The sequence below is a fragment of the Trichoderma asperellum genome, chromosome 3 (genome assembly GCF_020647865.1).
Source record: "Trichoderma asperellum chromosome 3, complete sequence".
Lineage (NCBI taxonomy): Eukaryota > Fungi > Ascomycota > Sordariomycetes > Hypocreales > Hypocreaceae > Trichoderma > Trichoderma asperellum.
In genome coordinates this window covers 4,271,907-4,293,008 of record NC_089417.1, presented here as the reverse complement: position 1 = coordinate 4,293,008, position 21,102 = coordinate 4,271,907, and the positions used below count along the sequence as shown (strand labels likewise).

Sequence of the window (21,102 nt, the reverse complement as noted above, 5' to 3'; positions counted from 1 at the left end):
GTTACATGAAGAGATTAACACCGGCATTATTCGAGCCTACAGAACCACCCGTATTATACCTGGGAGGTAGTAAACTCCTAGCTGCCGTTATGCTCTAAGCACGGCTAATATAACTATAACTGAACATTTCAAAGACAGGAGAGAGTATTGTATGAATTTTATTGCCCGAGGACTAAATGACTAAATCGTACATACTGCACGACTATCCTTCTGAGCAGTATCTTTTCCTCGAGTTGCATACACCACACCTATTGGTTCTCAAGACAGAATAATCGCATGATAGAATCCGTATTGTCGATAGCAAGAGGATTCTCCCACATTCGTAGGATTAAATCCAGAAGAAGCTATTCATTTGGTTAGCGTATTAGTACCACCTCAGAAACTGAAAGTCCAGAAAACATGCTCACAGTTTTTAAGTGTTCATCTGCGGAAAACGGTAGACTTTTCTCGCGCCAATGAGTAAAATATGGAAGCTCAGTAATTGCCATGATCTTACTAGGTATTCTTCAGGGCTATTGCCAGCGTGTCAATTACGTGTCCGGGAGTTGAGCATTTTGACTTTGTTTATAGCATAGTTGTAGGCATATTCAAGCTCATATATAACAAAAAAAAAAAAAAAAGAAAAGAAAAGAAAATTGCACGAGATGAACAATAACTGGCATCTTTTAACAGTATATTTGCTGCACGTGCGATGACTTGTCTCAGGCTAATGTTACCGCTTACTAGATGCGCAGTATCTGATCTATACTATATAGAGAAGAACAAAACGCCAACAAAAATAAACAAAAGGAGATAATGATAGTTCATTTCGCTTTGGTACAGATGCAATGGAAGTTATTCCCTGGCTTCATTACGTGAATCGTTAAACCTACCCTCGGCTCTGCCACTCATCTAGAAAGAAATGATGAAGCCATCTCGGGTTTCATGACGATATGACCATCTTATCCAGAATCTTGTGGATGCCAGCGGCCTTTCCGGACCCGTCGTCCAGCTCCTCGACCAGCTTGCGCGCCCTCTCGATGAGAGTTTCGACCACCTTCCGGGTATAGTCGAAGCTACCCTTGGACTCCATGAAGGAGACAGCGTAGCGTTTAACCTGCTCGTCCGTGGTCTTTTGCTTCAGTATGCTGATCAACTGCAGATCTACGGGATCGGCGCGAATGCTGTGAATGACAGGGAAAGAGAATTTGCCTTCCGTCAGGTCCTCGCACATGCCCTTGTTATGGCTGTATTCGCTTGAAGAAAGATTCATATAATCGTCGCGGATCTGGAAGATGAGGCCGACGAGGTTGATGAGAGGTACAAGGTCGACGTTGGTGCTCGATTCTGCCTGCATCAGCTTGATGCCGAGGCGGAACAGGCCACCCGTTTTGTTCCCTACCATCTCTAGGTAGTCATCTTCGGTCGGGCACGTGAGAGTATCTCTCCAGAACAGATCCATGCCCTGGCCGCGGTGTAGATTGAGGAGCTCCTCGGCAAACAGTGGAATGACATTCTGGTTGCCGAGCTTGACGAGCTCCTGCAAGGCAGCAAAGTATATGTAGTTGGCTGAGTTGATGGTTTGAGCTACGCCGAAGATGTTGTGGGCGACGGGGAAGCCGCGGCGGAGCTCGGATGAATCTTGGACGTCGTCGACGAGGAGGGAGGACTCGTGAAGCATGCCCACAACCTTTGTGATAATTGCGAGGCTCGCGGGGGGGACATCGAGGAAGGCATTAAACGAGGAGATGAGCTGGGCACGGAAATCTTTGCCCGGGTGGCTGACGACGTAGTCAAACGGACCCCTTACAATCCTCTCCTTGTCGTCATTCCACGTTCCTCGACGGCTGAAATCGAAGTCTTCGCTGGCAAACCGCGAGGGGTCGGGGGGCGGCCCCGGATTGTTTTGGTGCTGCATGCTGAGCACACCGCGATTTACCCTCTTGCTGCTCCTTCGCGGTGGTGGCTCAGGGTGCAAAGACCTCTTTCCTGAGTGTCCTGAGAGCTTCCCTGATCCGGAATGTTTGCCTAGCCGCTCAGCCTCGCTTTCGATTAGGGGTCCGCGGCCGCCGGGACCTAAGGGGTTGAGAGGCGAGAGGGACGAGCCGAGAGCGTTGGCAAATCCAAAATCCTGGCGCTGGGCTTGAGAGTGCAGGCCGCTGCTAGAGGTTATCGGAGGGAGGGCGTTGGGAGAGATGTTGATGTCGGAAGGCATCTCTGCTGTCGATGTGTGGCTGAAGCTGTGTTTCTGAGTACAGTACACGTGAAAGTGGCGCCGCAGCTAAGGTGTGGATATCGCGGGGCAGTTTGAGACACCATCGCTCCCAAAACGCAGCGCAACATGCCGTGTATTATACTTCGTGCGAAGTACTTTCGGTGACAAAACCCTGGATGTTTGATAGCTGTCGTATCTGCACCGCAGCGGGGTTTCTACTGGTTGAGGGGCACGATGGAGAAAGTTTGAACATTTTCTTGCGGCATTTCAGATCGACGCCGCCTTCCATCGGATTAGGATGCCCGATTCGATGTTTTGTGCAGAGGTTAGCCTCAAGAAGCAAGGTTGCCTGCATGTTTGGCCCTTAATCAATCGCCTGACTGCCGTTTGGCGGCGCCTCGTGACTTGGCGATAGGTTTACCGAGCCTTCCTGCCTGCACTAAGGCCTGTGACAGCGGCGATGGCGTGTGAGAGTAGACACGTAATATTGATAAGAATGCCCATTACGTCGAACGATATGATAGCCGGCTTCTTGAGCTGACGTTGGGGCTCGCGCTCGCCAGATGGCAAAGTTACCGGCCTGGGTTGACTGGTCGAGGTGTGCTGCATTACGCTGCCTTATACTTCATCAGCCGCTCCTGTCGCCAAAATTCACCTCAAGGATGACGGTTCCAGCACTCCAAAAACGTATAGATGAACGATTCGTATCCATTTCGCCGTCTTTTCCGACGCAATGTCTGCGAACTGAATGCTCTTTCTGTAGCAGAATTGTTGGTTCTTCGAAGGAAAATCTCTCGTTTGGTCAGCGGTGCGGAAAACCATGGATTAGACAAGGAAGAGGATCATGACCGGGAAAGCGAGGGGTGGAGGATGGATTTCAGCTGCTGCGAGATCTTTGGGTTCCATGCCAGCTCTCGAGATCGCTGCTCTGTCGTTGGGAGAGTCTCTGCTTGCTTTAAAAAATAGCCTCCACTCTTGTCGGCTGCTCCTTTTAGTTAGCAGCGGGCGGCCTGGATGTCCACATATATGTTGATAGTAAGTAGTAATCCTGCCTTGGAAGAAAAAGAGGCCAATTGAGCGTTGGAGCTTGGCAAGGTGTTTGATAGGACTACTCCGTAATGTCGATGGCATCATCGCCATTCTTGCCTTGGGCATATAATTGGTGAATCAGCAAACATCCCAGTCGCCAATGCCAGTGCAATTTCCAGTCCCGTGGGTTGAGCTTTGAGACAGCGGATATCGAATCATGCTGGGTTCAGGGATCCTGTCCAATCGTTAAATGGCTTGCAGCGACCGTGCTGCAAGCACTCCGGTGATTTCAGGGTCTGGCCAGGCTTTCTCGGCGGTCCCGCGCAGCGCTAGCAGCCTATGACAGCCTATGACAGCCTATGCCGTGGGACATCCCAGTGGAGCTCGCGCGCTATCAAGCTGCCTGTAGCCACTAAACGTCTGCCTCTCCGCCTACAATTTAGCATGCCGCAGCGGCTCCCTTTCATGGTTGCCGGGGAAATGGACGACCAGCAACACCTAATTCCAAAACCGGCTCGCTGGGAGCTTCCTGGCAGTCAACTTTTGTCATTGCCGTAGAACGCATTTCTCATCCTCCCCTGATCTTCTTTACTTTAACTCTCTTTTCCATGTTTTGTTTTTGTCACCAAGTCGCCTTTTGATACCCCCATGCAGTCAATGCTTTATTTCTTTGTTCTGGTCTTGTATTAACATCTTTGCGCGCGCACAGGCATCCATCCAGTCTGCCAGGAGCCATCTTCTTTTTTTGCCCACTCGATATTTTCTTTTTCATCTAAAAGCAAAGTTCATCCCACCTCCCCGCCCACTAAAGAAAGCTGCCAAACTAAAAGGGCTGTTTTTTTCTTTCTCTCTTTTATTAATTTGTTGTTTTATCGCTTCTTTTCTTACTGCAGGAAAAGAGATCAGTTGCTTAACCACACAGTGTTTACCTGCCGCTATCAATCGCCGAGGCTTTCAAGTCTTTGCCACCAATGGAAGCTCTCTTGTCACTCGCTTTCGATAATCTTTCGTCATATGATGGACCCAAAATCCGCAAGGGCTTGCGCCAAGTAGAGGGTCTTCTAGCACAGATCTGCCTATCCAACGGGTCTTCAGGCCGAGCACGGTCTACTTCTGTATCCTCGACAGCGCCTGACGACTACGAAGATGCATCCGGCACAGCTCCTCGCAAAGATCTCGCCCAGCTCACCCAAGACCCGGCATTTCGAGAGTTCTTCAAGCTGCAGGAGGGATTCGAATGGAACGTTGCTATGCGCTTGGTAGGCACACTAGATCGGCTCATGGCCAAGGGTAGTGATGGTCAGAATGACTTGCTCATTCTCAGTGCACTGGACCTCATCCAAGGCGTCACCCTGCTGCATCCTCCGAGCAAATCTCTGTTTGCGCGAGAGCAGAATATGAATGTAAGAGACATCCCTAACGGCCATTATGGCGAACACAAACTTACTCTTTTGGCCAGCTCTTATTAGATCTTCTCGAACCATATAACTGCCCCGCGATCCAGTCAGCTACCCTCCTGACCCTGGTAGTCGCTCTCATCGACACTCCGAACAACACACGCACCTTCGAAGGGCTTGATGGCCTGCTTACTGTTACCTCTCTCTTCAAATCTCGATCAACCTCTCGTGAGGTCAAGCTAAAGCTCGTCGAATTCCTCTACTTCTACCTTATGCCCGAGACACCCTCCGCCCCTCGAGCTGACCAGCGAGAGTCTGTGTTCCAGCGCAGCCCTTCGAAGCTTTCTGGCGCATTCCACGTCGATGCTAGAAACGGACGCAAGCGTGCCAATAGCAGCGGGGTTACAACTTTGACCACGGCAGAGAAACAGCAACTTCTGAGTCGCCACCTTAGTAGCGTGGAAGACTTGGTCAAGGATCTGAGAAACTGCGCGCCATTCGGTGGTATCGTATGCTGAGCCGGTACCGGCATACAAAAGTAACGAGTGGATGATAGGAACGTTCAGGGCATTTCTTCTTCTTCTTCTTCTTCTTCTTCTTCTTCTTCTTCTTCTTCTTCTTCTTCTTCTTCTTCTTCTTCTTCTTCTTCTTCTTATTCATTGATCTGTGCCAACAGTTCAATGAAGCTTTTTCTAATCTTCAAACACTTTACTTTCTTGTCTCTCTTTTGCTTCCCCGAGTTAGCCTCTCGATTAAGTGTGAGATGCGCAGCGTTAGGCGGAAATTTACAGTCACTTACATCAAACGACTGTAAGCATGAAGGAAACATATGCAAGGATCTATTTGGTTTTCTTCACTTTTTCGCTGAAAGGGGGCATCTTTTTCGACATATGAATTTGGGCGGTATCGTGTATTATCAGGCTAGGCGTTGACTCAATAGAAATGGCATATAAACTTTCTAAAAAAAGATAACTCCGTTTTCCTCCTTGAACTAGACCAACTGGCAAATACTCCCTTCAGTTATCGTGATGAATTTGACTTTGAATCTCGTTTCTGCTCCTCCGGTTGGGGACTGGGTTCGGGACTAGCTGGCGAGGGTTGCGGCCAGGCCATTTCCGTTCCACCCAATTCAAATCGACCATCTATTGTCTCCGGTGTTCGAAGTCCTGTCAAGGCAAAACCGGTGATTTCAGATTTGGGCGTCATAACCTCCGAGCCGGCCACTTCTGACAGCGCTTCCGACCCAATCTCGACGGGGTCTGGGGCCGACGACGGAGACCTTATTGTCCCGGCGTCAGTTACAGCCCCCGAGGGGGTAAGCGACGATGCCATTGTCCAGCGCTGCCGCCAGGTTCGAGGCGTCGCCGGCGCGGTACTCATGGTAGGGCCACTTGGAGCTGCTGCATCTCCATTGACATCTCTGGGCTGTGGATCAGCCGGATTGTATACGTGATTCGCCGCCGCCGCCGCTCTCCGTCTTCTGAACAAATACCACACGGCTGCCGCGACAATAAGGCCACCTCCAACCACGCTTCCGACAGCAATACCCGCTTCGGCTCCGGCAGAGAGCCCTCCAGAAGAAGATGAGCCACCGTCACTGGGCGCGACGAGGGTGCTTGTAGGACCGCCGGTAGCGGTGGAGCAGTACGCCGACCCGCTGAACGAAGTGCACGTCGCTCCGTTGTTGCAGCACCCGTTGCCGTCGGAGCATCTAAACTGGCTTGTAGTGCAGCTGCCGGTTGCAGCAGGAGTCAGGCCCGGCGGAGGCTTTGTCTTTGTGAAGACGCAGTTCCCGTCCGCCTCGCAGTTGGTATCGAATGGGCAGCACTCGCCGCCAAGTGTCTTGGCGCAAAGGTACTGGCTCGTCCTAGGACAGGAGCGCCCACAGCATCCTGTAATGACGGACGTGGATTTGCTCGTTATAGTGGTTTCCTTTGCGCGAGTTTGTGTGGGCGAAGAAGTGTGGGTTAATGTGAGGGTGGTTGTGACGGTGCAGCGTACGGCAGAGGCAGGACAAGGGTTGTTGGGAGCGCAAGTCTGGCCGATTTCGCAGCATTTTGGCTCGAAAGATGTGTTTAAAAAGCAGTAGCTGTCATTATCGCAGCAGGCATCACCGTGGCCGATATCGAGGCCTAGTGAACAAAGTTAGTATTAGCGGCGATCAACGCGTGTATAATATGGTGTGTAAGTGATGCTGATATCAATCGCATATAGCATTGGACGTAGAAGAAGAGGGGTTGTCGCCTTACAGCTGTGGTGGTTGTCACCGCAGATTCCATCGCGCTTCAAGAGCGGTTGTGACCTATCGAAAACATATCGCGGCGTCAACCCTTCTGGTATAATTGGCAGAGCAGCGAATCTATCCCGGGCGGCGCTGGCGGTAGCGAGGCCGGAGAGCGAGAGCACGAAGAGGAACCTCATCTTCAATCGTGGCTGGGCGGCGACAGTTGCATCCTTTTCCCTTCTCCCATCTACTGCCGCTCGGATTTCCCCAGCAAGAGCTCTGTCGCGTATCTGCGTGGAAAAGAAACGAGATGGAGGAAGAGAAAAAGAAAACAGCGAAATCTCATCGCACCAACTGAATCACAGCCTTGTGTCTTTCGTGCAGGGATTAACTGGCAACAGCGGCGAACTAAAGAACCCCAAATGCCCCCATCCGCACTCACCCCTGCACCATGCGACCCCATCCGGGCTGTACATCCTCATCCAGAAGGGCACAATGTAAAAAACAAGTGACATCCCATCTGCTGCCGTCCAACCGTCCAACCGTCCAAGAAGAGAGGCACAATGGCGCCGCATGGCCACCGAGCACACACCGTATCCATACATGCATGAATGCAGATAACACTGAATACAGGAGCGGATGCGCGGCGCAGGATAATCATCCTCAGCTGTTCCTAATGACCGAACCGACGTACTCGCTCAGCCTTCGGGCAAATTGTGCGTGAGCTGACATTTGGTTGCTGAATACACGGCATTCGGCCTTTCCCTCAAGAGCGTGAGCGGTGTCTTGGCTGTTGGGCAAACCGGCAAAGGCTGGTTGGTGAGTGGATGGATCGGGGCCTTGTGGATGCGATTTCATTTACTGTGCATGAACGGCGTCTGTCCCCTCTTTGCTCCGAGGCAGCCCTTGGCCGTGCTCACGAGACGAATCCTTTGGCAGATGGGAGAAATTCTGCGGATCACATCGTCAAGACTAAACAATATATTGGTGTAGACGGTTCTAGGTTTGTTTGGGAACAAGTGCAGTGCAGTTAGGCGGCTTGGGCGCAAGTGCTTACACGCGCAAGTCACGAGCATCTAATCAAAAATGCATTGTCTCGGGCGCTTGCGAACAATCAAACATTGTTACTACTAATAGACACCTTACTAAGAAAGGGCTACCAAAAACGGTCTTATCATACATCATCCCAAGAGCCTCATACATGAGAAAGCGCGTTAAATCCACTCTGGTATAGTCCGATTTTCCTTACTGGAGATTTTCTCTCCTCCCAATTTTTTGTTTGCCAAATGAGATGATTCAATCCATCAGTTCTCCCTCGCGACACCGCGGTCGGCGCAGAACTTGTCAACCTCCTTCCGCAGGGTGTCCCTCTGCCGCAGCGCTGCCTCCATGATATCCTCGGCAACCGTGCCCAAGCCCTTCTGGTGCTTGGCCTTGGACAGATCATGCACATTCACCATCTCTGCCAGCACCGCCTCCAGCTGGTTAGGAAGCCAAGTGACAATGGGGCTGCCACCGGTGGCGGTTGGGTGGGATGTCTGCTTCAAGATGTACTCCCTGGCGAAGCACCAGTGGCGCCAGCGGAAGTCTCGCACCTCGTTGAGAACCTGGATCCATAGGCTGCAAGTCTGGCGGAGCAAATCCTTCTCTTCCTCCGAGGTGGGCTCAATCTTGTTGCCCAGAGCATAGTCCTTGAGATCCAGCTCTAGAGAGCGGCCCTTGACGTACTGCAAGAAGGTTTTGTGGTTGCTGGGACGGTACTCACGGAAGTCCGTCAGGATAGCCGTCAGAGGGGTGTTGGGCAGGGGAAGCTGAAGGAAGTTGTCCATGAGGGGCACCATGGAGTCATTGGCGCCAGATTCACCTCGGAACGACTGGGGCTTGTTGTCAAAGAGACCTTCATAGACGACACCATTGGGGAACATGGATTGGCCAGTGATACCGAAGATGAAGGTGCGGAAGCTGGTGTAGTCTCTGGGACGAGACTTTCCCCACATGGTCTCCATGACAGAGTTGATCTTCTTCATCGCCGTGACGATATCAGAGAGGCCTTCATTGAAGGATCTACGCCCCTCGACTGGGTCGGGGTTAGTAGAGGCCTTGGAAGCTTCTTCTAAGCAGCGCATAGTGGCCGCAACCAAGGGGCCCGAGTTCTTGACCATGTCAATGTGGACAAGAACGAAGCCGGCCTCGGATGAAGTTGGGTCAAGGCCATGTTCAAAGGCACGAATGAGACGAATGTTATCATACTCCAAGCCCTTTGCGGGATCCTCAAGACGGTAGTTGTAGAGCGCATAAGATCCAGCATACTCCATGAAAGGCATAAAGCCGGTGCTGTAAGAAGAGAAGAGGTCAGCCTCGAATATTTCACCAAAGGGTAATGACTAATAACTTACAGCTCAGCACATCGAGCGATAGGGCGAGCAATGTTCTTGGGAAGAGTCTGGCGTCCTAAGCCATAGCCTTCGCCCTTGACGAACCGTTCATGACAAGGCTCAAGAAGATACGCAGAAGCAAGGAACGAGTAATCTCGGTAGAGGGCATTCATCAGGGGGAGGTTTCCCTTATACAGGTCCATTGCATCAGTGAGATCAGGGAAGTTGTTGTCAACTTCTTCACCGAGCTTGCTGTGGGCAAGAAGACCTGGCTCGCCAGACAGAGTCTTGACGGGCATACGCTGGAGGATAGACTCTAACGCATCAAACTCCTTGGGCAGAGTGGCAATAGGGTCTGCACGAGGGAGGAAGCCTCTGGTGGTGGACACCAAGAAGGCAGGGAGGGAGTTGTCATCAGGACGAGCATCTGTGAGGACCTCGAATGGAGGTACGCTGGTGCCCATGGAACCCATTGTGAATATGAGGGATGTGTTGGTATCAAGATATGATATGATATGGCTTGGAGTGCGTGTAAGTGTGTAAGTGCCGGGAGGATGGGATGGCTGGGTGGCAGTCTTCAGGGGCTGAGATGCCAAGGAGTGGTAGAAAGGGCAGGTGGCAAAGAGGAAACTTGCTCTGTGAAGTCTGAGAGAATCGGGGGACAATCATCGTCAGTCCGGGTCCGCGCCGCCGCCTAAGTACCCGGTGGCCGGAATGGATTCCGGCCACTCGGTGGGGATGAGGTCACGATGCACGGGCAGTATAGGCGGGTCGAGACAGCCCTTGTCTCCGTTAGAGGAAGGTGTCCGGAGGCTAATGCGAAGACTTCACGTAACAGAAACAAATGGAAACCCGTTATCTAATGTCCCAACATAGTCAACCGGGCGAGAAAGGGGGTAGCATGACCAAGAGGACGAAGCAAAGGCGAGCTATACCGTGTGTGCTCAGCTTACACGCATACTGTCTTTCAGTACCACTTGCTTATAGTATCACGAAAACAGTTATCTCTCCGTAGGTCAATAACAATGGCATAGGAGCATTTGCAACGGAAAGTAGTTGTTATCGCCATCTCTATCTTCCAGGGGCAGCCCGGGAGCATTTGTGAGACACTCACCGCGAGGGTCCTGATAAGGCCCTGCAGCATCTGTTACCGTATGCCGTCTCTGCCCGCCTATCTTGGAGTAAGACAGTCTCGTCCATTGTGGGGGAGGGGCCGGTTTGGGGGAGGATTCGCCCCACAGGCTACCGATACTGCCCGGCCTTTTTACTGGACCATTGGCCGGAATCATTCCGGCCACGCAACGAAATCGGACCCGGCCCTTGTTCTCTCTAATAAGCCAGGTACAAAGAGCCTGGGCTGATGCAGCACGAAACCCTAGGTATCTTGAGAAGCGGGCTCCCCTCCGTGCAGCCCCCGTGCGCCCTCCGTGGCGCTCTACATGTTTGATTTGAACCAGGGTCGGACCAGTTGGGGACTGGGTTGGGGAAACGTTGATTAATGGAAAAGATGTGATTCGTTCGTTGAACTTTGTTGCTGGATAGCAAAAGGTGGGAGAAAATGGGGCGTTCCAGGGTGGCTGAGTTTTCTCTCTGGGATCTGTGGAGTAAGCACGCATTGCAAAAACAAACAAGAAGTAATAGAAATTGACTGTATTCGTGTAGTCAAGTATGATGGACAAATATGTGACCGCCTTTAACGCCTCCTTTATCCTGAACCGACCCAGTTTATCCTATAAGCAATCGTACAAGCCATTCATCTATCATCTTCATACAGATCTGGCAGCCCTCCGCACAGTCATGAATCCGCTCGACATCACCGGAGGCGATGCTCGATGAAAGGTCATCGAAGTATTAGAGCTGAGAGAGGTGGTTGTTGGCTGTATTAGTGTTGGCTGCTTTAGCTCTGTTTTAAAACTTGCTGGTGATGACGAGCTGGAAGGTCGAGCAGCATTTGCCAACGTGGTTTTTGGAGGAATCGCAGCAACCTTGTCACTGGAAAAGGGAATCAAAGCCTTGGATTTGCTTTCCTGATGAGGGTTCGCATCAACAGTCTCCTAAAAAGCGATTTCTAAAACTTACATTCGCAGAATTGGTTGAAATTGTGGTCAATGTAACTATCGTCGTCGGCGCTATGGTGACCAAGCGCGTGATACGAGTCGTTGAGGTGACTGTTATTGTGGACGTCTCGGTTAATATATCTGAATCATCCAAGTTGACAGAAGCCTCTTTGAACAAACCCCCGATGGCAGCTACCAATAAGTTGATTAGTGGTTGAACTATGGCAGCCCTGCTAGGTCAAGGAAGGCTTGCCTCCTGGGGTAGTATTTGTTTCTTGTTGTGGCCTCGCAGGCTTCATTGCCGCCATGGTGGCCTTGGAAAACTCGATATCATCGGGGTCCTGGGAGGAGTGTTGAACGGGAGTGGAAGAAGAATCTAGAGAAGAGTTAGCTCTGGATGCCATCATACCGGCGATCTCTTCTTCAAGAGATTTGATTCTGTCCAAGATGCCCTGTAAATGGGTTTGGGTAATTTGGATTGTAGTCTCATTGCTCTCATCTGACGCCCGGGTGGCAATCAATTTGGGAGGAACCTGATGGAGTTGAGATGAACCATCAGAAATCTGGGGGACGGTAGCGTGATTTAACTGAGCTGGTTGACTATGAGATACTCTCCCGTGATAGTGGTGGTGGTGTGCAAGACCCAAAGCGAGCCCGAGAAGGGGGAGATGTTCAAGAAGAACCATGATGATGATGATGATGATGATGACGATTACGACTGTGAAAAAAAATGTTACAATATCACTCGAAGATGGAAGTAAATAATGGATGAATGATTTTGATCAATTTGGGGGCAGAAAGAATTCACGGAGAATATTCATCAAGATATATATGGCGAAGGAGGTGGGTCGTTGTAAGGAGCAACACATTCCAGCGGCTGCGATGGCGACGGCGATTTTTGTTGCGTGGCTGCCGAATTCCAGTTACTTATAACGGGACACAGGATGAAACAATCACCTCTTGCAAGCTCAATTTATTTGTGAATAAAGAGGTTTTCTAGACAAGATAGGCTAAAGAGGGTAGGAAAGCAGCCCGTTTTTTGAGCATATATTGGACACGAAGTTGATGCTGCACTTGCATTGAGATTAACGCTCTATACCGAATTAAATGTGCTTTGCCACGAGATTCTACATAATTGGTTTAGTTTAATCGATAGACAATGTCTCAGATGGAATTATGATGGTACGTCCTCTCTCGAATGGACCATACACTGGCTGGTGGGTGCGAGATGATTGCTGTTCTCGATTCTCGCTATTCTTCCATAGATCACTTCCATTAACCACTCCAAATATATAAAACGACAGAGATAGTATCCGATTGAGTTTGTCATGGTAATATAAATTCAAGTGATGCTACGTGATGTTACGTCCAACTAAACATGACGGTATGTTGCTCGGCACGAAGGCTTAATTCATCAGTTGCAATTCCTCAAGTTTGCCTATCTATTCCAAAACTGAAACCTAAGATCCCCATGCGCAACAGGCCTTGGAGTAAGAATTACCTAGATGTGTGTAGAAGTTCCGCGATGATGGAGAATTTCAGTATTCCAGTCCAAATTGCATCTAGGTATAACGAATCTCACCTTCATCTGAGACCGTGCAGGATGCTTGAACTGAGAAACAAACACAGTGGACGCCGCTCCAAGTACATTCAACTATTTTTCAGAGAGTATTTCGATAATATTGGCTACATTGTACAGTCTTGTTCAGATTCAGGTGACCTTGGTGAGGTCATTTGTTCGATTGAATGGATGGTAGGAAGGCTGTGAAGTCATGTCTAATCACCGTTCATTTAATATTTTACATCAGCGACTCGCTCATTATGCTATCGATGGACGATTGTGCGCCAACTTGGTGGGATGATCCCATATCAGTAGAAGAAATACAGATGCAAAAAATTCGAGTTTCTTGCTTGACCTGAGAGACCAAAATTTGTAAATTATTCAGCCCATTAGATGACATTGAAGTGCCTTGTAATTTGCGTTCGGATGCAAGGGGGTCAGATGAGATGCCTTCGGTAAGCTCGGGCTGTGCAGCAGTAGAAGCCAGTAGAACTGATGAAGTCATCAAGGGCTGGCACAACTTGGTATCCACAGCTTCGGCCGCAGCCCTGAAGACGATCTACGCAAATTAAAGCACATGTAGATGGAGAAAAAACACTGTATGGAGGCAAATGGGCCTCAATAGTCAGGAATGGCGCAGGTTACTCGCTTAGGACATCATAAGCGTTGCGACCGCTGTTCGTAATTGCAGTGAATAGTGTTGATCAAATTCATCACGATCAATGCCATGAAGCCGTCTATTCCCAAATGCTACTTTGCATGTTGGAGGTTGCTATTTCGACGCTTGATGAGAATTGCTGTCGCCTTGGGAGCGTCAACTGCTGTAATTGCCACCGAAACCGGAAGCCAAGTTTGATTGCCAATGGGGTGCCGCCTTCGGGTAATTAGAAATTGGCTCGTGGGTGAGAAAGAAGTGAAAAAGGAAGCCAAAACACTCACGGCTCCTCAAATCTCAAAGCCCTCGGCTTGTGACTGGATGATTTGTATCTAATACTTGAGCATGCCGCATGTTGAGGCTAATCCACCAGGTTGCGGGTACAAAGGAATGTCCCCAGCTACTGCTTACCTAAATGACAGCCCGCCTATCAGACGGGTGCGAGCCAAACCTTCCCAAGTCCGTCGCAGGGCTAGCCAGACTAGCCCTTGATTGGCCAGCCGGATGCCCAAATAATGCGAAAATAAAAGCCACTTGGGACAGCTTTCTTCGAAAAAGGGCCCCTTTCGGATTGGAGCACTGCGTGCGCTAGTCCATATCGGGATGGATCCTAAGCGCGGCCTGAATCTTCCACCCCTCGCCCTTTGTGTTGGAGCGTCACGGTCCTGCTGGCCCATCTGCGCCAGCTACGAACAAGAAACCTCTGGGCTGCCCGATTTTTTACGTTGTGCGCCGCCGCCCTTCTGGCCCGAAAAAAAAAAAAAATGAGGATGAGACCAAGGCCCCGAACCTTACGAGACAACACCCCAGAAAATGAAAATCCCTCCGCCTCCCGCCTCTTTTTCTCCCCTCGCCTCTCCGCAACTCTTCGCCCGCGATGCACCAGCGCTCATGACATGACACTATCACCGCCGACCTGCTAATATAGTCCAGAGTTCCAGAGTTGCCTCTCTGCTTGCTGCTCCACGCAAGGCCCCCAGACCCCCTGACCACCACGCCGGATCACCACCAGCATTAGGTATTAGCCCATCGCCCGTGGTTCAGAGCACCGCCAAAAAACTTGCGCGGCCTTCCCGTCATCCTCATTTTTTGCTCTTCTCCATCACCACCAGCGCTCCGCCATCACCACCGTGCACCGTCAGCGTCGCTCTGCCACCGTGCCATTGCCAACGCAAAACCCTGCATCGCCGTCGCCCATCATACCGTCGTTGGGCCGCTTGAGCGCCAGCACCGTTGGCACGGCCAAATATCTAACCACTGACTTGCTTGCCTACTACTCTTGAGACGGGAAAGAAAAAAAAAAATTCTTCGACCAAGACGCGATGGCTCCTCCCAAGGCAGCTGATGGCCGCCGCAAGTCGGCAACCAAACACGGGCTGCTCGTCACTCTCAGCGTATCGCCGGAACTGCTACGCGATATCTTCCCTTCCGTGTCTGTCAAAGAAGCATCTCAATCCCCAGAGTCAAAGCTCTCCAAGGAGGATTCGCAGATCAAAGAGTCGCCGGCTAGCCCGAACGCGCTGGTTGTATCTACCATCTCGAATGGAGACAATGCATCCGACTCCAATGCTGCCACACCGGCCGCCGAAACCACACCTGCTCCTACGCCAATGGGACCTCCCGCTGACGGAGCGAAGAAGAAAGGAGTGAAGCGATCTGCGGCTGCTGCAAATGGCACCATTGATGGAGTCCCCAAGCCAAGAGGCAAGCCGGGCCCTAAGAAGAAACCTCGATTGTAAGTATCCATGTGCTCTCTTTTTCTTTTTCTTTTTCTTTTTCTTCTTCTTCTTCTTCTTCTTTATACATGTAACAACCTAGACTATTTGAACAGTATGCTAATCAAACTGCTCCGTACAGGGAGGACGGTACTATCGACCACAGCAGTGCAGCAGCTCGCCCTACTGCCCACAAACTCGGTCCCAAGGCCAATCAGGGAGCCATCAACGCAGGCCTTCGCGCCCTCGACCGTTCTGGCAAGCCTTGCCGAAAATGGGCCAAGGGTGGCTTCAGACTCAAGAGCTTCACTGGAGTTGTCTGGGAGATACCACGATGGACTGCGCCTCCGCGAACCGTTCCCGACTCTGGCACCGAAGACTCGGCTGTCCCCTCAGCCGAAGGTAGCAACAAAGAGAACAAGGAAAATGGAAACGAAGCCAACAGCATGTCCAAGGACAACAGTGTTTCTAACAGCAACAGCGGCCCTGATGTCGAGATGCAAAGCGCGCCCAGCATCCAGGCCTCATCACCAGCACCTATTGCTGTAGCCACCGCATCATAGCATCTTGCATCAAGCTGTCTCTTCCATCGTTTTGCATCCCACGATGCAAGTGTTTTTTTTTTTCTTTCTTTCTTTCTTTCTTTCTTTCTTTCTTTCTTTCTTTCTTTCTTTCTTTCTTTCTTTCTTTCTTTTCTCTTATCTATTTCTTATTACGTTCCAAACCTAGAAAAAAATTGGGCTTAGGTTATCTGCATTTTGCTTCATCGGCTCCGAGGATGGAAACTCGGGTAACATGATAATATCGTGTCTTTTACAAGGCGACGGCAAGTTGTCGCTGGGCGTTGGCGGGAGGGATCGAACTGCCGGTCATCGAAGGATTGCGCAAGCTGGAGTATCGGGATCATTGTCGGCGTAATTGTATGTATGTAACGGTATACTCAGGGTTTCAGAGTAGACAGGTTGGCATGGTTGGCCAGCCGGGGCAATACAATTTTTTGCTTTATTGCTGTGTTTTATATTAGGTGTGGTATTTGTTTGCCATTACTTCCAAGTGCATGCCGATGATGAGAGGCGATAGAGACATCTTTTCTTGATTTTGGGGTGATGCCCAACCTATGCAGAGCAGATGCTGTGCTACATTGCGCGTGCCTTGTGAATAGCCCTGCCTGTGCAGTCTAATGAATGTCTCGGATTTGGAACAGTAGCGCAGCAGCAGCACAGCCCTTTTCACACAACTGGACCTGCATCATCGCAGTCAAAGCCACTGCACATCGACTCTGTGAAATTATTTCTATTAACCGTCTACCCCGTTGTTTCCAAATCTGCATTGCCAGATTGCGCGGCAGATGGGCCAGCCTCATCCTACTAGGTAATCTCGGTTCCCTGCTCTGGATGACAGCTTACTTTGCGCGCGGAGGGTGAGCCATTTATCGACAGTGGTTTGTACATTCTTGGCTCCAGCTCTCCTCGCGGTGGCGTCGTAGCAGTGTTCCCTGGTTTGCCGCATTACTCGTTTAGCCCCAAGCGGCCATCACATTTTATCAGACTTATACTTTTTTTCCTGGCCCTTATTTTCGTTTTAGCCATTGGCGGCTGGTTGGCTTTTGCTCGCTCATTCCCCCACACGGCGCTACAACCTGAGCAGGGATGAACGTACAGATTTAGATTGCTGTAACGCAGTTGGGCGATGAGGATATTAGTATTTGACCCGTTGATGAAGGCCCAGGTGTTGTCGCGCGGTACTGCTGAAGTTGGGCACATCGTCGACCTGGAGCAGCTTAGTCATTATATAGGTAAGTGGGCTATGCCGAATTGGACGGCAGTTGTGCGGTTAGTGCTAGGTACATTACGCCTTGCTTGTTATAAGCTTGATTGCAGCGTGGACGGTACATCTACGAGTTTGGACATGAAGATGCAAGACACTCTCATCAACTACTAATGCTTAGAGGCACTGCACAGTAGGTTGTCGTAATAGCCATTATAATCCGTGCCCCTTGGCTTACGCCTTTGTAACGCACATGCCGCCTCGGGTATGTGTCCCTTGCCCCTCAGGTTTTCTTGTTACAGTTCCAGTGCCAGGTAAGAAGCATGGCAGCTTGAAATGTCACTTCAGAAGCGCATGCGACGTTGATCAGAAAGTGGCATGTTTGGCTGCTGCTGTAGGGGGCAATCAAATCAACCCGCCCGAGGCAAATGGAAAACAAGCAATAAGCGCGCTGAAAGCATTCCATTTGGCCGCCAGGCCCAGGTTGTCCCGTGATGGACGTCCTGCAAAGCTCAGTGAGTGCTCTTGACGTAAAACATCTGATCAGCGGCGCCAGAAATTCGCTGTTCCAGGCTCGGCGCTGCTCCACCTTTTGCTCCCTACAGAACCCGTGATGGCCGCAGCGATAGGGAGCGATAAGTGCTATCGCGCAGCAGAGCAGCGTGCTAGTGCCAGCATCGACTTCTCCACCCGTCAATGACAACTACGACACCCACCAGCACGACACCTCATTACGGGCGCCCAACAGCAACGCCTGCGAGCTGATTGACCCGGGCTGTCACCGTGATCTTTTGCTGCACAGTCTTGCCTTGTCGGCGTAGCTGTGCCTGCCATTGCTGCCCTCATTGTCGCTTTCTGAGCTGCCGGCGCCCACTCGGTTGACGGCTGTTGCCACGAGCTCATCGGCCCGCTTTCAACGCCGATTCCCCTCCCTCGATACGCAGAGCGAGCTGCACGGCATCGTCACGGCATATCTCATCTGCCGACTTTCACTTCTGCGTCTTGTTTCTTGTTATATGCCAAACCAGCCTGTCGACATTCACTTCCATCTGTGCACAAATACCGTCAACAACCGTTGGTTTGCGTCCCCGGCGTCGTTTCATCCCTCCAGCTACCTGTATCGGGAGGAGACCGGACCTGGAACGAGTGGCGCGTTTGACTGGAGCTTCCAATAAGCTTCAGTAACTGAACTGCTCGCTTGCCAGGCACGACTCTCCAATCTCTTCCCCTTGAAGCGTTTGCTTTGCTTGTTCTTCCATCTCCATCTCTCCTGCCCTATCATGTCCAGTCCGGAACCGCATGGCTCATCTGGCTTCACAGACTCGGAATCGTCTGCTGAATCCCTCGAATTTCAAGAACATCAATACACAGCGACTCACACCTCCGCTCCTCCCGGCGAAGGAGGCGGTTACAACTTCTATACGCACCCTGCCCGAACATCCGTGCTAGACGCCAACGGTGACTTGGTTCTCGATCCTACGCTACGTCTAGGGCCCGCGCCGGCCGCAAACTCGACTGAGATGGACTATGCGGCGGCACAGGGCGATACGGCCAACGTATGGAGGACCCCTGGCGGCAGCTTACCGTCTTTTTCTCGAGCTTTCGACTTCTTTGCCTCAGAGCCTACGAGCGCCACAGTAGACGACGACAGATTCTTCGTGCCATCGTATCTAAAGGGATCGACATACGTTCAAAAGTTGGAGGAAGCATACAACAAGAAGCTGGAAGCTCAGAAAGAAGTGAAGCGGACCAAGGGGAATGGGCAAGATATCAGCGCCTCAAGTCTCAGCACGACACCGCTGCCTGGTGGCGCACACAGAGGCATGCTGCATACCGTCCTGGAAAGAGCACCGTTTGATGACGGCGACAGTCTAGCGCCCCTTCCTAGGCACTGGAACACAGCAGATATGTGGACTTCAATAGAGGTGATGCCAAATATGCTGGGGCTCAAATTCTCAGGACCCAAGAACCATCACGAGCGCGACCATGAGGCTAGCGCCATTCGGGCGGACCATTTCATGCCTCCGCAATGTGGGATATATTATTACGAAGTACACATTATTTCTGGTAAACAAGATGAGTATGTAGCAGCCCTATCAAGGGCAGCCATCAACTCATAAGGTTACCAACTAACCGTGGCACTAGTACAACCATTGCGATCGGATTTTCAACTAAGACCGCATCATTGTCGCGGCCTGTAGGCTGGGAACCAGAGTCTTGGGGTTATCATGGGGATGACGGCCGGTGCTTCACAGGTCAAAATATCGGCCGAAGTTATGGGCCCTCTTTTACGACTGGTGACGTTATCGGTTGCGGAGTCAACTTTCGAGACCACACGGCATTCTGGACCAAAAATGGACATATGCTAGGTAGGCAATTGCGAGAGGGCGTACATGAAGCTACCCATGTTCAATGATTTGCTAACAAGAGGTATGACAAAAACAGGATTCGCAGTTCAGGATATTCCCAGACACAAGCTATATCCGTCTGTCAGTCTGAAAAAGCAGGGCGAGGAAATATTGGTCAACTTCGGACAGGAACCGTTTGTCTACAATATTGACGACTTGATGAATGTATGCATACAAACTTTGGTTCCTTTCCATTACAGTCTCGCGATTGTATGAAGATTTATTAACATGGGCTGTGACAGGAACAACGCGAGAGCATCCAGAGAGCCATTCAAAGGACAGATACTTCACATCTTGAGCCAGGTATGAATGAGACGGATCTCATCCAAACCTTGGTATTGCAGTTCCTTCAACACGATGGCTATGTGGAGACGGCGCGTGCTTTTGCAGAGGATATGAAGCTGCAAAAGGAGGCCCTGAATTTGAATCCGGACGTAACGGTGGACGGTGTCAATATCAAGGATGATGAGGATGCAAATAATCGACAGCGTAAGTTTGATTCCGCTCTTTTGTATATCGGCACTTCACTCTGACATGATGATTAGGAATTCGGCAAGCGATTCTTGACGGAGAAATAGACCAGGCACTCAAGTACACCGACATGTACTATCCTCAGGTCCTCCAAGATAACGAGCAGGTGTATTTCAAATTACGGTGCCGCAAGTTCATCGAGATGGTGCGAAAGGCTGCTGAGCTGAGCATAAAATACGACGGCAAAAGAGGTGGCGACCAAGAGATGGACCTGGATCTGAATGGCAGCCACGGCTGGGGAGACAACATGGAGACTGACGGCGGGGACCACAGAGCGGAACTGACCAAGTTGGAAAACAAAATGCTCAAATACGGCCAGTCTCTGCAGGGAGAATATGCCGGCGATTCGAGGAAGGAGATTGGTAAAGCATTGAACGAGATTTGGGCGCTCGTGGCATACAAGAACCCGCTCAAAGAGCCACAAGTTAGCCACCTGCTGGAAGAAAAGGGCCGAGTGACGGTTGCTGAGGAGCTGAATTCTGCCATTTTATGTGAGTCTGAACCCGAACCCTCTCTTTGATTCATGGACAGATTTCTAATATGTATTGAAAAATTTCAGCATCACTCGGAAAGTCATCCCGAGCATCACTGGAAACGTTGTATGCGCAGACTAGCGTGCTGCTTGAAGACTTGCGAAAGGATGGTGGTCCCGGTGCGTTTGTGTCGCTACAGGACGTGGTAGATAGCATTCAACAGTTTCCACAGGTGTGAAGAGACTATGCTATCGCCATTCCTCTGCCCGGGATGTGCATAGACGCAGCGATTTTTGGCCCTTCTGTTCACTCCTCCATTTTGTATTCTCCTCTTCTCTCTGGGTTTAATCGTGTCTTGGAGTTTTGGCGCTAGGATTTCCTACCTCTTCATCACATACGCACTTACTGACTCCCACTCTCTTTTAATACCTTTATCCCTTCTCTCCTTCCTATCCTACCTTGTTTATTTATTTAAGGGGTGGTATTTTAGATTTAATAGGGAAATGGGCGGTTAAGCGGACGCGGTGCGTTCAAAGTCAAGTCAAATGGAAATATTAGGGACGGGGTCAAACTAATGAATTGGCTGTGATAACAATCATTTTCTCTCCTGTGGGCATGTAAGACACTTGGATATGTACTGAGCTGAATGTGATGGATTGCTGTACAGTAATAGCATCGTGTTGACTAATGGCAAGGGGTTGGTTTGAGCGGCTAAA

The 21,102-nt window shown here is 50.6% G+C and overlaps 8 protein-coding genes across 8 annotated transcripts; 3 read left to right on the top strand and 5 right to left on the bottom strand.

Moving 5' to 3' along the window:
• Positions 1-922: 922 nt before the first annotated feature.
• On the bottom strand, positions 923-2,194 carry TrAFT101_006006 (uncharacterized protein; the record flags this gene model as incomplete). The annotated part of the gene is made up of 1 exon (XM_024909853.2): positions 923-2,194. One exon carries the CDS (start codon positions 2,192-2,194, stop codon positions 923-925), a length of 1,272 nt encoding a protein of 423 aa, XP_024760526.2.
• Positions 2,195-3,019: 825 nt separating this feature from the next.
• TrAFT101_006005 (uncharacterized protein) lies at positions 3,020-3,349 on the bottom strand (the record flags this gene model as incomplete). Its single annotated transcript, XM_066127633.1, has 1 exon — positions 3,020-3,349. The coding sequence occupies one exon, from the start codon at positions 3,347-3,349 to the stop codon at positions 3,020-3,022; it is 330 nt and encodes a 109-aa protein (XP_065983746.1).
• A 62-nt stretch (positions 3,350-3,411) lies between these two features.
• On the top strand, positions 3,412-5,628 carry TrAFT101_006004 (uncharacterized protein). Its single transcript, XM_024909852.2, has 2 exons — positions 3,412-4,626; positions 4,683-5,628. The coding sequence occupies exons 1-2, from the start codon at positions 4,195-4,197 to the stop codon at positions 5,136-5,138; spliced, it is 888 nt and encodes a 295-aa protein (XP_024760524.1). The 5' UTR covers positions 3,412-4,194; the 3' UTR covers positions 5,139-5,628.
• Positions 5,629-5,640: 12 nt separating this feature from the next.
• TrAFT101_006003 (uncharacterized protein) lies at positions 5,641-7,041 on the bottom strand (the record flags this gene model as incomplete). Its single annotated transcript, XM_024909851.1, has 2 exons — positions 5,641-6,752; positions 6,870-7,041. The coding sequence occupies 2 exons, from the start codon at positions 7,039-7,041 to the stop codon at positions 5,641-5,643; spliced, it is 1,284 nt and encodes a 427-aa protein (XP_024760523.1).
• A 1,107-nt stretch (positions 7,042-8,148) lies between these two features.
• TrAFT101_006002 (uncharacterized protein) lies at positions 8,149-9,692 on the bottom strand (the record flags this gene model as incomplete). Its single annotated transcript, XM_024900191.2, has 2 exons — positions 8,149-9,178; positions 9,241-9,692. 2 exons carry the CDS (start codon positions 9,690-9,692, stop codon positions 8,149-8,151), a joined length of 1,482 nt encoding a protein of 493 aa, XP_024760522.2.
• A 1,175-nt stretch (positions 9,693-10,867) lies between these two features.
• TrAFT101_006001 (uncharacterized protein) lies at positions 10,868-12,062 on the bottom strand. The gene is made up of 3 exons (XM_066127632.1): positions 11,530-12,062; positions 11,299-11,468; positions 10,868-11,246 (listed from the first exon to the last, which is right to left on the bottom strand). Exons 1-3 carry the CDS (start codon positions 11,960-11,962, stop codon positions 10,986-10,988), a joined length of 864 nt encoding a protein of 287 aa, XP_065983745.1. The 5' UTR covers positions 11,963-12,062; the 3' UTR covers positions 10,868-10,985.
• A 2,095-nt stretch (positions 12,063-14,157) lies between these two features.
• Positions 14,158-16,218, top strand: TrAFT101_006000 (uncharacterized protein). Its single transcript, XM_024909850.2, has 2 exons — positions 14,158-15,227; positions 15,350-16,218. The coding sequence occupies exons 1-2, from the start codon at positions 14,815-14,817 to the stop codon at positions 15,768-15,770; spliced, it is 834 nt and encodes a 277-aa protein (XP_024760519.1). The 5' UTR covers positions 14,158-14,814; the 3' UTR covers positions 15,771-16,218.
• Positions 16,219-17,476: 1,258 nt separating this feature from the next.
• TrAFT101_005999 (uncharacterized protein) lies at positions 17,477-21,100 on the top strand. The gene is made up of 6 exons (XM_024900281.2): positions 17,477-19,054; positions 19,120-19,343; positions 19,420-19,547; positions 19,625-19,871; positions 19,928-20,404; positions 20,473-21,100. The coding sequence occupies exons 1-6, from the start codon at positions 18,255-18,257 to the stop codon at positions 20,622-20,624; spliced, it is 2,028 nt and encodes a 675-aa protein (XP_024760517.1). The 5' UTR covers positions 17,477-18,254; the 3' UTR covers positions 20,625-21,100.
• The last annotated feature ends 2 nt before the right edge of the window (positions 21,101-21,102 follow it).

Bases quoted from the DNA above. Each gene is read 5' to 3' on its own strand.
- TrAFT101_006004 (XM_024909852.2), top strand. From the start codon at position 4,195: ATGGAAGCTCTCTTGTCACTCGCTTTCGATAATCTTTCGTCATATGAT. The intron at 4,627-4,682 runs GTAAGAGACATC...TCTTTTGGCCAG, and splicing joins CGCGAGAGCAGAATATGAAT to CTCTTATTAGATCTTCTCGA.
- TrAFT101_006001 (XM_066127632.1), bottom strand. From the start codon at position 11,962: ATGGTTCTTCTTGAACATCTCCCCCTTCTCGGGCTCGCTTTGGGTCTT. The intron at 11,469-11,529 runs GCAAGCCTTCCT...ACTTATTGGTAG, and splicing joins AACAAATACTACCCCAGGAG to CTGCCATCGGGGGTTTGTTC. The intron at 11,247-11,298 runs GTAAGTTTTAGA...AACCCTCATCAG, and splicing joins TTTCAACCAATTCTGCGAAT to GAAAGCAAATCCAAGGCTTT.
- TrAFT101_006000 (XM_024909850.2), top strand. From the start codon at position 14,815: ATGGCTCCTCCCAAGGCAGCTGATGGCCGCCGCAAGTCGGCAACCAAA. The intron at 15,228-15,349 runs GTAAGTATCCAT...TGCTCCGTACAG, and splicing joins CCTAAGAAGAAACCTCGATT to GGAGGACGGTACTATCGACC.
- TrAFT101_005999 (XM_024900281.2), top strand. From the start codon at position 18,255: ATGTCCAGTCCGGAACCGCATGGCTCATCTGGCTTCACAGACTCGGAA. The intron at 19,872-19,927 runs GTAAGTTTGATT...CATGATGATTAG, and splicing joins GGATGCAAATAATCGACAGC to GAATTCGGCAAGCGATTCTT. The intron at 20,405-20,472 runs GTGAGTCTGAAC...GAAAAATTTCAG, and splicing joins GCTGAATTCTGCCATTTTAT to CATCACTCGGAAAGTCATCC.